This window comes from Bicyclus anynana, chromosome 9 (assembly GCF_947172395.1).
Source record: "Bicyclus anynana chromosome 9, ilBicAnyn1.1, whole genome shotgun sequence".
NCBI lineage: Eukaryota > Metazoa > Arthropoda > Insecta > Lepidoptera > Nymphalidae > Bicyclus > Bicyclus anynana.
This window is the reverse complement of record NC_069091.1, coordinates 6,134,537-6,148,568: the sequence shown is the minus strand read 5'-3', so window position 1 is coordinate 6,148,568 and position 14,032 is coordinate 6,134,537. Positions and strand designations below refer to the sequence as shown.

At 36.5% G+C, this 14,032-nt stretch overlaps 1 protein-coding gene across 2 annotated transcripts in view; it reads left to right on the top strand.

The window, feature by feature from the left end:
* LOC112044407 (protein argonaute-2) overlaps positions 1–5,823 on the top strand; it is a 38,913-nt gene extending 33,090 nt beyond the window's left edge. For both annotated transcript variants that reach the window (XM_052883402.1, XM_052883403.1), the window contains exons 21-23: positions 611–704; positions 969–2,141; positions 2,651–5,823. In XM_052883402.1, the coding sequence (XP_052739362.1) occupies positions 611–704; positions 969–1,172 (298 nt within the window). In that variant the 3' untranslated portion in view covers positions 1,173–2,141; positions 2,651–5,823. The remainder of the gene's footprint in view (positions 1–610; positions 705–968; positions 2,142–2,650) is intronic.
* Positions 5,824–14,032: the final 8,209 nt, after the last annotated feature.

Below are 14,032 nucleotides of genomic sequence, written 5' to 3'. Positions count from 1 at the left end.
TAAGAGCCAGAGATATGACTTATCTTAGACTAGCGGACGCCCGCGACTTCGTCCGCGTGAAATTTAGTTTTTCACCGATCCCTCGGGAACCATGGATTTTTTTCGGTATAAAAAGTAGCCTATGTTTTAATCCATGCTATAATATATCTCAATACCAAATTTCAGCTAATTCGGTTAAGTAGTCGAGGAGTGAAAGAGTAACAAACATTCATATCATTAAAATCATCAGTTTTCGCAAATCTCGGGAAACCATGGATTCTTTCGGGATATAAAGTAGCCTATGTGTTAATCCAGAGTAAAATCCTATTCCATTCCAAATTTTAGCTAAACCGCTTCAGTAGTAGCGGCGTTAAACAGTAGCAAACATCCAAACATACATCCAAACATCCATACAAACTTTCGCGTTATTTATCTTGGTATTTTCGAGGTACTTTCTTCCCCAAGACACTTTTACTAAAATTAACTTCGCAATTTTTCTTTCCGAACACAACTGAACGCAGCGCGTCGTTAAAAATTTAGTCGATACTGTCGGGAAGCAATATTTGGTTCCCGACAATATTTATTCTATTCTATGATATTCTTAAATGATAATGACTAAAAATATTTTCAGATTCTTCATGGGCGAGCAAAACCCACAAAACGTTGAGCCAGGCACCGTTGTTGACACTCACATTGTGCATCCTAAGGAATTGGACTTTTACTTGGTATGCTACTATTTTGTTTCCTAATTAAAAGTTATAACAACCAACCAACAAACAAAAGAAACTAAAATAAAAAGAAAAAAATAATAAAAAATGAAAAAATATGCACGTTCTATTTCCCATATAAATATAAATTAATGATTTAAAATAAATTCATTGTTAAAACATCCACGAATTAAGGTAATATTTTTAAAATGAGTCGCACAACATACAGGCGTAACATATTAAAACACAATGATATCTAGAGGTTTACTATATCTGTCACAGGTGTCCCACCAGGCTATAAAGGGAACAGCGCGACCCACTCGTTACCACGCCGTGTGCAACGACGGCAACATCCCGTCCGACGAAGTAGAACAGCTGACATACTATCTGTGCCACCTGTACTCGCGCTGCACCCGCGCGGTGTCCTACCCCACGCCGACGTACTACGCGCATCTGGCGTGCTTCCGCGCCAAGTCGCTCACTTAGTAAGTGTTCGTTGTGTATAGAAGTAAGAACACTACACTACCCACGGCAACTGTGGCAACATCCCGTCCGACGAAGTAGAGCAGCTGACATACTATCTGTGCCACCTGTACTCGCGCTGCACCCGCGCGGTGTCCTACCCCACGCCGACGTACTACGCGCATCTGGCGTGCTTCCGCGCCAAGTCGCTCACTTAGTAAGTGTTCGTTGTGTATAGAAGTAAGAACACTACACTACCCACGGCAACTGTGGCAACATCCCGTCCGACGAAGTAGAGCAGCTGACATACTATCTGTGCCACCTGTACTCGCGCTGCACCCGCGCGGTGTCCTACCCCACGCCGACGTACTACGCGCATCTGGCGTGCTTCCGCGCCAAGTCGCTCACTTAGTAAGTGTTCGTTGTGTATAGAAGTAAGAACACTACACTACCCACGGCAACTGTGGCAACATCCCGTCCGACGAAGTAGAGCAGCTGACATACTATCTGTGCCACCTGTACTCGCGCTGCACCCGCGCGGTGTCCTACCCCACGCCGACGTACTACGCGCATCTGGCGTGCTTCCGCGCCAAGTCGCTCACTTAGTAAGTGTTCGTTGTGTATAGAAGTAAGAACACTACACTACCCACGGCAACTGTGGCAACATCCCGTCCGACGAAGTAGAGCAGCTGACATACTATCTGTGCCACCTGTACTCGCGCTGCACCCGCGCGGTGTCCTACCCCACGCCGACGTACTACGCGCATCTGGCGTGCTTCCGCGCCAAGTCGCTCACTTAGTAAGTGTTCGTTGTGTATAGAAGTAAGAACACTACACTACCCACGGCAACTGTGGCAACATCCCGTCCGACGAAGTAGAGCAGCTGACATACTATCTGTGCCACCTGTACTCGCGCTGCACCCGCGCGGTGTCCTACCCCACGCCGACGTACTACGCGCATCTGGCGTGCTTCCGCGCCAAGTCGCTCACTTAGTAAGTGTTCGTTGTGTATAGAAGTAAGAACACTACACTACCCACGGCAACTGTGGCAACATCCCGTCCGACGAAGTAAAGCAGCTGACATACTATGTGAAAAAATAAAATTATATTAAGAAATCCCGCGTGAACCGTGAATTTTTTTGGGATTAAAAGTGTTAGAATATATTCTATCTATGTTCCAAATTTCAGCCAAATCCTTGTAAGAGTACAACAAAGTTTTGTGTGATGTGACAGTCTTTGGGCTCAGAGACAAAATATGTTTTTTTTTATGATCTTAAAGATTGCTTTGCTTGGAAAGAAAACGCCCCACTATCCCCCATGGATTCTCTAAGTTTATAGTTTTGTCTGACTCTTATGAAAATCACAAACACCAAGTTTGAACAGCATGGTCATCAATAAGTATTTTGTTTCTGGGCCCATAGACTATTAAGATTTATCCCTAATTACACAATGAAGGTTTAATAAATAGACTTAATTATATTGACTTGAAATGTTTTTTTCAGCGGTGATCGTTATAACAACGCAGATTTGGAGAAGAAACCGATACGACTCCGCGTGATGGACCGAATGCTGCAATTTAGCCGTATGTTCTTTGTGTAATTGATTTTTCAAGCAAAAACTAAAAAAATAAACGGTAAAAATCATGATTTACTAAATGTCTACTTATCATTCACTTGTTGTAATTTAAAAACACCTACCATTTAACAATACTACATAAAAAAAAATTGTCTACATGTTTTTTTTTTTAAATTTTCTGTTTATTCTGACTAGGCTTATTCCAAACGCCCTTGTCTAGAGACTGGTGTATCTATAAATTTATGTATTTATTTTACCGGCACCTGTATTCGATTCCTAACTCTATGGACACAACCTTTGTTTAGGATTTAAAAACTACCATATATTGTACCGTGTATCAAAGATATTAAGTAAATTCAAATATCTAATCAAGTAGCTTTTAGGAATGTGCTCAGTAATAAAAAATAATCTCATAATAACATTACTGTGACCATTTTATTTAAAAACAAACAATCGCTGTGTTTTTATGAAAATACTATAAACGTAATTTTTTCTATTTCTTGTTTTCTAATTATTTATAAGTTGATTTGAAATGTGTTTCCGATCTATGTGTCTGGTTTACAAACTATAAAAAAAAGAAAAAAAATCGACAAAAATACTATTTATTATATAATTGATGTGATAAAATATAATGTAGATGGTAGTTTTATAAATGTTTTTAACAATCATAATAATATTTTTTAAAATCTATTTGTATTTTTAATCTTAACTCCGAAAAAAAAAATATTGATGTTAGTTTCAAAATCATAAATGTTTAGATAATAAATATAATATCATTAGATGCAGTATATAATCAACTTTTGCTTTCCCTACATCAATTTAGTAGTTTTATCCTAAATTCTCAAAAAAATCAATGTATACTATTGTAGATGTTATTGAGAATAACGTTAATGTTTAAAAAAAATCAAATTTCGTGTTACTAAATGACATTTCTGCATGTTAAATGAATTGGCAAAATTCACACCCCGGATGGTCCGCGCGGGAAGGGGGGGTAGCGATAAACCGCGCCCACGACTTCATGCCCGCGCACTCCTTCCCCCGTCGCCCGCATATAATGGAAGTGTCATCAATGAACTTGCCAATATAATTATAATCAGTATCATCATTTCTCACTGTAGGGGATATGCATGTCTTTCGAAGAGCATTCATAATTATAATAATATATAATTATGAATAATAATAATAGCATAGTTAAGGCCAGATATTTTTCTTTGTATTAAATTTTTGTATGTATTCATACTCACAAGAATATTTTATTAATTTGCACACTATATAAGGAATTTCAGATATTAAAAAGTATGTAAAATCCGGGGAATTTAATAATAATAATGACACATTCGCTATTGGTCTATTAAAAAAGTGACGTAATTTTCCACGTCAAAGTTCAGCCAATCAATAGAAGTGTCTTTTGACATTTGTGACGTCACAGCGCACGTTTGTAAAGCACGCTAATATGGCGGTGTTATAAATGCTTAAAAATTACATAATATATTATTTTGCAGAAAAAAAATAATATTTTACATTTATCATAGTTTTTTTAGTCAAAAATTAATTAGAAATATAAATAAAATACATGCATATTCTCTATTAAATTTATCATAAAATATATTTTTAATATTTAATATCTCTAAATATAAATGAAAAACTGTATTTAGGTGATGACTGATATTTTTAGTTATAGTAATACATAAGGCTTTACTTTTAATTGCGTTTTGTTGACATTTAGAATTTTTCGAATCATTTTATTTATATAGAAATAAAAATGTGATGAAATATGTTAAAATTTATTGTTAAATTCTTATTCAACTTTAAAATATTTATATATTTTGTACATTTGGTAAAGTGATAAATATGTCCGGCCAGAATCAGGTATAGTCGGATGCAATGTTTATGACGTCTACGAAATGAGCTGCGCATGCCCTGCCGCCGCGCCCCTACGTAACCGGTGATACTTAAAATCTTTCATTGCGCAGCTTAACGCACAATGTTCCGAAACGTCATAAAGATTGCATCCGACTTTATCAGCCATAATTTTTTGAAATAAATATTTGACCAAGTCGTAATCACATTGAAATAAGCCCAATCGAAGCTACCGGGCAAGTGCGAGTTGTACTCGCCCACGAAAGGGTTCCGTACCAGAAACGGATTTTTTTTCATTTTATTTTAACGGTATATGTATAGAACATATACTTAACTGGCTTGAAGTTACCGCCTCCTTTTAAATATTGTTTGTAGATTGCTCTTAAATGTTAACAATTAATTTAACTTTAAGTGATCATAGAAATTAACTATTCATATACTATATTTATACTTGCACTCAGTGTTTACAAAGACACTAATGAAAGAATATCAGTAGGTACGATCTAATATAGTAAGTATACAGGGTGCTCGGGAGTCTTTACCATAACTTCAAGGTCAAAACGAGACCATTATAGGAACCGAACTTTATAACTAATATTTTATTAACTATAAAAAGAAAAAAAATTATGTTTTCATACAAAGTAATTCAAATAATACCGACTATCCATGTTGCACACGCCTTTAGGTAACAAATACCAGCGTTGCATTTTAAAATATACCTAAATACGTCATTATTATAAGGATGCGTATAAGGGATACATTTTAAGATCTTAAAATGTATCCAAAAGAAATATTATTTTCTCCGAAAATATTCATTTTAGAACACATGTTCCTTGAACGTTTTGAATTAATTTTTGTTAGAGTTATGGGATATACTCCCGAGCATCCTGTATATACTTACTGTTTACTGAATTGCCAAATGACATAAGACTTAACTTAATCATTTGAAATTTTTTGAGTAAGTAAGTTATAGCTTCTTCATAAGGCTTGTTCTTTTAGTTTATAGGATTACCGTTTATTTAATAAATGAGTTAATATAATTGTTTCTTTGCCGGTTCGTACCAGGGATTACCTGTGATTACAATAATTGATTTGCACGTAAAATTATGTCATACATAAATATGTTTTGTTACTTATTTTAAGCTAAATAGTTAGTTATTCAATCCGGAAATACAGGTTTTCACGTTATAATAACTATTTAGATATAAGTATTTTTTCTTAATAAATGTGTGTAGTAATATTGTTTGTTTTATTTTGACAATTTCTCATAAATCACTAGATAAGTATACAGGGTGCTCGGGAGCATTTCCCATGACTTCAAGGCGTTGTCATGTCCATGTTTTTATGTTTTTATATATAAAGTAATTAAAATAATTCTGCCTATCTATATATGTAACACACGCCTTTATCTATCCTTGCATTTTAAAATACGTAATCGTAGTGGAAAGACTGTCGATATCGACGAGATATTGCAACTGCACGCTCCGCACTTCGGGGATAGTGTAACTTTCTAACAGTGAAAGAATTTTTCTAATCGGTTCTGTAGTTTCAGAGCCTATTCAATGCAAAGAAACAGACAAACAAACGAACGCACAAACAATCGAATCTTGGTGTGGATAGAGGATGTGGTCTCTGCTTACCTCTGTGGAAATGAAACATGATGGTATGAATGAATGACCATGTACCTACATTTTTCAGGTCATCAGCTAAATTATTAGTGCTACGAAACTAATTTAATAAGCTTATTGTTTCATTGTCTAGCACAATGAAGCGCTGGGCGACAATTGGCTGCCCTTGTCCAAATCAACTGTTTATTAAGACGGGACAAGGTTTTGGTTTGTTATTAGATGCCTTCGTTTTTCCTGAAACAACCCATTGAGCCATTACAACTTTTCTAGGCCAACTCACCAAACAATATAAATCCAATTTACCGTTTGGCATTTGTTTCTATGGTAACAATATAAAGATAAGAAGATATATTTTGTCTCTGTGCCCATAGACTTACTCGTATAGTCTAAAATCAGAATATTTAGATAGGTACACATGGCTAGTCAGACAAATTATGAAATATAAATAATATAAACTAATTTTTAATTATAAAGTTTTTTATTTTAATCTGAATAAAATAAGAAACTAAGCCTAATTTATTCTAATAGCCGATGTAGAGTTCTTTTCATGAATGAAGTCCTGCGGCTAAAACCTGAACTAAAATTGACAGCGCCTTACATAAATGACAAAAAGACCGCCAAATGAGAATGAGCGCCATTAAGACATTAGCGCGTCTGGGGAACTTCTTTCATGAAAAGGTCTATATCTACTTACAAATCGTGAATCATCAATAAATGAGCCAGCACTTCTGTCATCCAATTGAGACAACTAACTCCAGTGAAATTAGTTACAATAAAATCGCTCTGGAACTTTATGGCTCAAGGGTCTACGACAAAAGGTACAAAATATGCAGCTCAGATAATCTATAACCTATAATCAGAGTTGTTTTAGTTTTTTCTGCTGCAGCTCCCGGAGTAGGTAGGTATGGGTTTAAAATGGCATGTAGCCAATGTGTCATTGCAAGTCTCCTATAGCTTGGCCAGTTCGTTGATGACACTCCCATGATATGCGGGCGACGGGGGAAAGGACTGCGCGGGTGTGAGGTCGTGCGCGCAGGACAGAGGGAAGGACTGCGCGGGTGTGAAGTCGTGCACGCGGGTCATCGCTGCCCTCCCGGCCCGCGCGGACCATCGGGAGTTACAAACGAAAATGCCAAGCTATACATTAGAGTACCCCCATTTACCAGGGAATCAGCGTCCATATCTATTAGGTGTCTTTTACCTTCACCTGGACTTATTCCTGACGACACGATTAGTACTAATTCCAACGTCTCCTTTTTACTAAATGCTTAACAAAACCAAGCTAGATGTCGAGTGTCATTGTATCTTTTGTAACAATTAGACATCAAGATACAATCGTATCGGTCATTACTTATGTTCAAAGGCCGATGTATTCTAGTTCCTATAGCCGTCGGAAGTGGGAGCAAGGTCTATGTCACCGGCCTTCCTTCCGTATCTATCTCGTTTTAATGTATATCTACTGAACAAATCGTATTAAAATCGCTTTAATTAACATGTATCTTTTAGTATTCCGGAAGGAAATACTCGAAGAGCATTGATCTGTGGCGTATCGTATAACGCTGGTTAGACATTTGTTTTATCGACTTAGAAAAAGGTACAATTCTATGTGTATTTTTATGTAGTAGTCTTTATCATGAGTCTTCTCTCAAAATGAGAGGGCTTAGGCTAATGGTCCACCATGCGGATTGTCAGACTTCATACACGTATAGAATAATAAAAAATCTCAGGTATGCAGGTTCTCACGATGTTTTTCCTTCATCGTTTGAGATACATGATGTTTAATTTCTTACAATGCACATAATTGAAAAGTTGGAAACATGCCTTGGACCGAATTCAAACATACACCCTCCGATTCGAAGGCAGAGGTTATCCACTGGGCTATCACGACTCTACTATGTACAAGTATTTTATCAATTTTACTGTAAAGTAAAGTAGTTTAAAAAACAAGAATACTTAATAACTAGGCAGCAAAATTGATACCGAGATACCGAAATACAGAGGAAACGAAGGGTTCTGAGTTTCTAAGCACAAGAAGTAATTAAATTTGCTTCGTGCGCAATACAAAAAATTTCATCTCGCTCACTATAAGGGCCGTGAAAAATTAATATTTTCCTGAGACATTGTATAGGTACGTTATGTTTATAAAATGATATCAACAAAACCCGGTAAAACTACTTTCCTAGGTCAAACTCGTGAAGTCAAAACAAGTTATGAACGAATAGTTTAACCTAGACACACTTTCAGGGTGCCCTACTACTAGAGTTCCTATATTTGTTTATTCAGGTGTGATTTTTAGGTATGTAAGTATAGTCTTGCAAGTTCGTTGATGACATTGCTATGATATGCGGGCGACGTGGGGATAGACTGCGTGGGTTTGAAATCGTGCGTGCGGGGAAGTGAAGTGCGTCAGTCGTAGGTTTTTCATTCATCGCTACACGCCCCCCGGCCTGCACCCGCATCGGGAGTGTTACGAACGAAGTTGCCAAGCTATAGGTATCTACCAAATTACGTATCAATGCCAATCTTAAGTATTGATACTTAGAATCGGTGTTGCCATCTTTTACCTACCGTCTCGAACCAATTATTGTATAGGACCTGCCACGCTAGACGTTACTTTTCTGTCAAAGTATATGATCAACGATCTAATGCGATAATGAAAACTGTCTCTATAGTATCGATGTTAAATAGTTGTAATCGTGTTCGTCGGTTAAAGAGCTCAGTAAAAAATACGTTTTTGTGTAATCGAATTGTGTAAAAAACGGGCAACAACTTCTAATTTAGTTTGAGATATATACCAAATCTAAGCTCGTTTACCTCAGAAAATGACAGACAATTTTGTTCGTGACTATGAGTACGATACAGGTCCTTCTATAATTGGTCTGAGCCTGCCGTATAAGAATTTGTCTAAAGCAGAATCAACATCAATGACCTCGCTTAATTTCCATTTGAGAAGAATATTTTTAATGACCCTCAAACGATAAATCCTTTTGTATACGGAACATTCTTTTGAAAAATCGATACTTGATTGATTAAATTCTTGTGTTCTTGAAACGGCAGTAATTTTTACGACGTCGAATGCATATATAAAGTTTCCTTGTAGATGCTTAAAAGAATTTGCAATATGTCAGTTAATTATTTGAGTTTTGTCGGTTCTGTTTAATATGTTAATAAGAAATAAGTTCTCGGTATAAATTACAACTTTTAAGGATCTAGTAATATCCTACTAATATTATAAACACGATAGTTAGATAGAAATAGCTTATTCTTTTACGCAACAACCACTAAATGGATCTGGCTCAAATTCGCTGTGGGTATAGATTATTTCCCTTCCCGGGTTAACACTATTAAGGCTACCTTATATCCCGAAAATTCAATGGAATTCGCGGCAAAAAATCATTACAGATTAGAAATAAATACCTACAAATAACTCGACTGGTATCAGAAAGACTAGTTCCTTTTTTGCTCTAACCAAACTGAATATTTCTTAGAAGAGAGAAAAACCTCAGTACCTGGATTCGATCCCAGATCCTCGTATATAGGCTACCCACTGGACCAACGAGTTCTATTTATCTATTTGAAGACAATAATTTTTTTAATTTTGTATTTACCTATTTATACCTAATGACTTACAGAAATGTAAGTAGGTAGGTAATCGTTATGTTTCTGACTTGCGTAATTTTAAGGATGCTGATTTGGTATAATTTATGGTTGGCTAGGAGGTCGCAAGATAAAGAGATAATTTTGTCTACAAAATTTCGTCTCCTTTCGTCCCATAGTACGGAAAGACATTAGAGAGGGCTACTCGTATATTCTTTTCCGTTACGAAGGGTCGACAGACAGAGAATGAAATATCTGGTTATTCTGATAACTAATTATTGTAAGTATATAACTATATAAAAAGCGGAAGTATTTCTCAAGTGCATTTATTTTGGAAATACTTATTTTAAAAATGTAGGCATGCATGTATTTTAAGAACTTCCAAAAATAAATGGTTTCCCACAACACAAAACATTTCCGTAAGGTTATTAAGTAACCAACCTTTATTATTAAACGGTGAACCTTCGGAGGTTCATTTTGACAAAAATAACTGTTTTTATTGTTGTTTTTATTACGCACTAGCTGTGCCCTGCGGTTTTACCTGTGCCTATGGTCATCCTGATTGAGATATCGGGATATAAGGTAATTTTTGCGCTGACCCAGAACCAAATTACACCCGAGTTATACCTGGCTATATTTTATATGCATAAAGATTAATAATAATCTAATAGGTAAAAGTCTGTCGAGGAATTAAATATTTATTAATGACTCGACTGCTCAAAATTTGTAATCATCACCATTAACAGCCCATATTTGACTCAATGTTCAGCACGTGTCTCCTCTCAGAGTAAGAGGGGTTAGGCTAATAATCTACCACGCTTGCCCAACGCGATTTGGCAGACTTCACATTCACATACAGGGCCGGTCCGTCCATAGCTGTCGCTCCAGACGCCAAATCCTAAAGGGCGCCTAAAGAAAAATAAAAGAAATTTCTTTTTTTCGATTGTCTATATATTTAACGACGAGATGGTTGACAGGCGCGAATAGAGTGCGCAGGCGCAGGCCTGATTTTCAATTGGTCACTCCAGAAGTCCAAAGTATGATCCAGATCTTCGCGTTTCCATACGTACCAACTTTGTACTCAGAGTTGGTACAGGTATATATTATTAGGAGCAAACAGAAGAGCCATATTTGGATTTCGCTCGATTCTAAAATTTACTTCGGGCCGGTGCTGTTCACGTACGTAGAGAATTAAGAAAATTCAGAAGTATGGAGGTTTCTTCACGATGTTTTTTCCTTTACCATTCTTCAAACTTTGTGTATATAAGTTCTTGAATATCTATCGAAGACATTAGATAGATATTCAAGTTTGGTCGGATGGAAATTACGAACGTAGCGAACCATGTGGTGGGACGTTTTTCTTCCAAGCCATCTTCCAGATCATCGTCCCATAATATTATATTCCCTGTACCTTCCCGACAAGGACTAGGACCTAATGGAATTAGTTATTTGTACAATTGTACAGGCATGCAATTTATACTAAAAGACAAGCTAAACCACACGCAAATACATTACAAGCAGCCAAAATAAACAATCACGTCACATTCCTTTCAATCAAAATCAACTGGGTCTTGAATTATTACACTTTTAATAACATTATTACGACATTACGTATTATTATATCCGTTGCAACGTAGTGTTGTAACCCAAAGAACGTGATAAGTGTGGTAACTAAAGCGAGTCCAATGCACTTGACCCTGTTACCGTTACGTTAACCATAACCTTACCTATTATAGAGAAGAGAGAAAGGTGGAGATGAACCTTTGATGCACTGTGTACAAAAGGTGATTATGATTATGGTAAGTGTGGTAACTAAAGAGAGTCTAATTTTCTTGATCCTGTTACCGTTACGTTAACCATAACCTTACCTATTAAAGAACCGAGAGAAAGGTGGAGATGAATCTTTGATGCACTATGCACAAAAGGTGATTATGATTATGATAAGTGTGGTTACTAAAGCGAGTCCAATGCACTTGACCCTGTTACCGTTACGTTAACCATAACCTTACCTATTAAAGAACCGAGAGAAAGGTGGAGATGAATCTTTGATGCACTATGCACAAAAGGTGATTATGATTATGTTAAGTGTGGTAACTAAAGCGAGTCCAATGCACTTGACCCTGTTACCGTTACATTAACCATAACCTTATCTATTAAAGAGAAGAGAGATAGGTGGAGATGAACCTTTGATGCACTAGTGTGCATAAAAGGTGATCATTGATTATGATAAGTGTGGTAACTAAAGCGAGTCCAATGCACTTGACCCTGTTACCGTTACGTTAACCATAACCTTACCTATTAAAAAGAAGAGAGAAAGGTGGAGATGAACCTTTGATGCACTATGCATAAAAGGTGATTATGATTATGGTAAGTGTGGTAACTAAAGCGAGTCCAATGCACTTGACCCTGTTACCGTTACATTAACCATAACCTTATCTATTAAAGAGAAGAGAGATAGGTGGAGATGAACCGTTGATGCACTAGTGTGCATAAAAGGTGATCATTGATTATGATAAGTGTGGTAACTAAAGCGAGTCCGATGCACTTGACCCTGTTACCGTTACGTTACCCATAACCTTACCTATTAAAGAGAAGAGAGAAAGGTGGAGATGAACCTTTGACACACTATGCGCAAAAGGTGATTATGATTATGGTAAGTGTGGTAAATAAAGAGAGTCCAATTCTCTTGATCCTGTTACCGTGACGTTAACCATTACCTTATCTATTAAACAGAAGAGAGAAAGGTGGAGATGAACGTTTGATGCACTAGTGTGCATAAAAGGTGATCATTGATTATGATAAGTGTGGTAAATAAAACGAGTCCAATGCACTTGACCCTGTTACCGTTACGTTAACCATAACCTTACCAATAAAAAAGAAGAGAGAAAGGTGGAGATGAACCTTTAATGCACTATGCACAAAAGGTGATTATGATTATGGTAAGTGTGGTAAATAAAGAGAGTCTAATTCTCCTGACCCTGTAACCGTTATGTTAACAATAACCTTACCTATTAAAGAACCGAGAGAAAGGTGGAGATGAACCTTTGGTGTAATGTGCAACAAAGGTGGCCATTCATTATGGTAAGTGTGGTAAATAAAGAGAGTCTAATTCTCTTTATTCTGTTACCGTTACGTTAACCATAACCTTACCTATTATAGATAAGAGAGAAAGGTGGAGATGAACCTTTAATGCACTGTGCACAAAAGGTGATTATGATTATGGTAAGTGTGGTAACTAAAGCGAGTCCAATGCACTTGATCCTGTTACCGTTACGTTAACCATAACCTTACCTATTATAGAGAAGAGAGAAAGGTGGAGATGAACCTTTGATGCACTATGCACAAAAGGTGATTATGATTATGGTAAGTGTGGTAAATACAGAGAGTCTAATTCTCTTGATCTTGTTACCGTTACGATAACCATAACCTTACCAATTAAAGAGAAGAGAGAAAGGTGGAGATGAACCGTTGATGAACTGTGCATCAATGGTAGGTAAGGTAATAGTAAGCATGTGCCCAGGAATGAAATATTTCATGATGAATATTAAGACAAAACATTTCTGCTTAAACTTGTGTATGTGTGACAATCATATTAGTATCGCCAAAATTATGAAAGTAGCGAACCATGGTGTTGGGGCGCTTTCCTTACGAGATTGCATTTTCCAGACTTCGGTAAGTCTGATAACGAATATGCTGACTGAAAATTGTAGTCCATTTGATGTTCCTTCAGTGTTACAATTTAAGGTTATTTCTAAGGCGGATAAAAAAGTCCTAAATGTCTTTTAGGACTTTTTTAGCAAGGCTTCATTAAATCTTTTGGTTTGGTTTCAAAACATCAATACCAGATGATACGGTGAGCGGTGATAATAACTTAACATTAAGTGAATCGGTTGCTCGTTTGTCCCCAATTCAGGAGATAGGTACCTACTATAAAAATAGTACAATAATTCCTCGTTAAATGTATTACGAAATTCAAAACAAAAAGGTGAATCTACAATTACCAAACACGCGTCGTCGTTTCGTAATGCCCAGACAAATATTTTTTGTTGAACAATTTTATTGCAATTTTATGTATTTAGACGAAATAACGGATATTCTTAGACACGTCTGGTACGTTTTTAATTAAAATTCAACATACGTAGATAAACACTGCTCAAGCACAATTATTGTTTTATAATGTCTCTGCATGATCCATTCAGAGAATAAAGATCCACAGAACCAAAG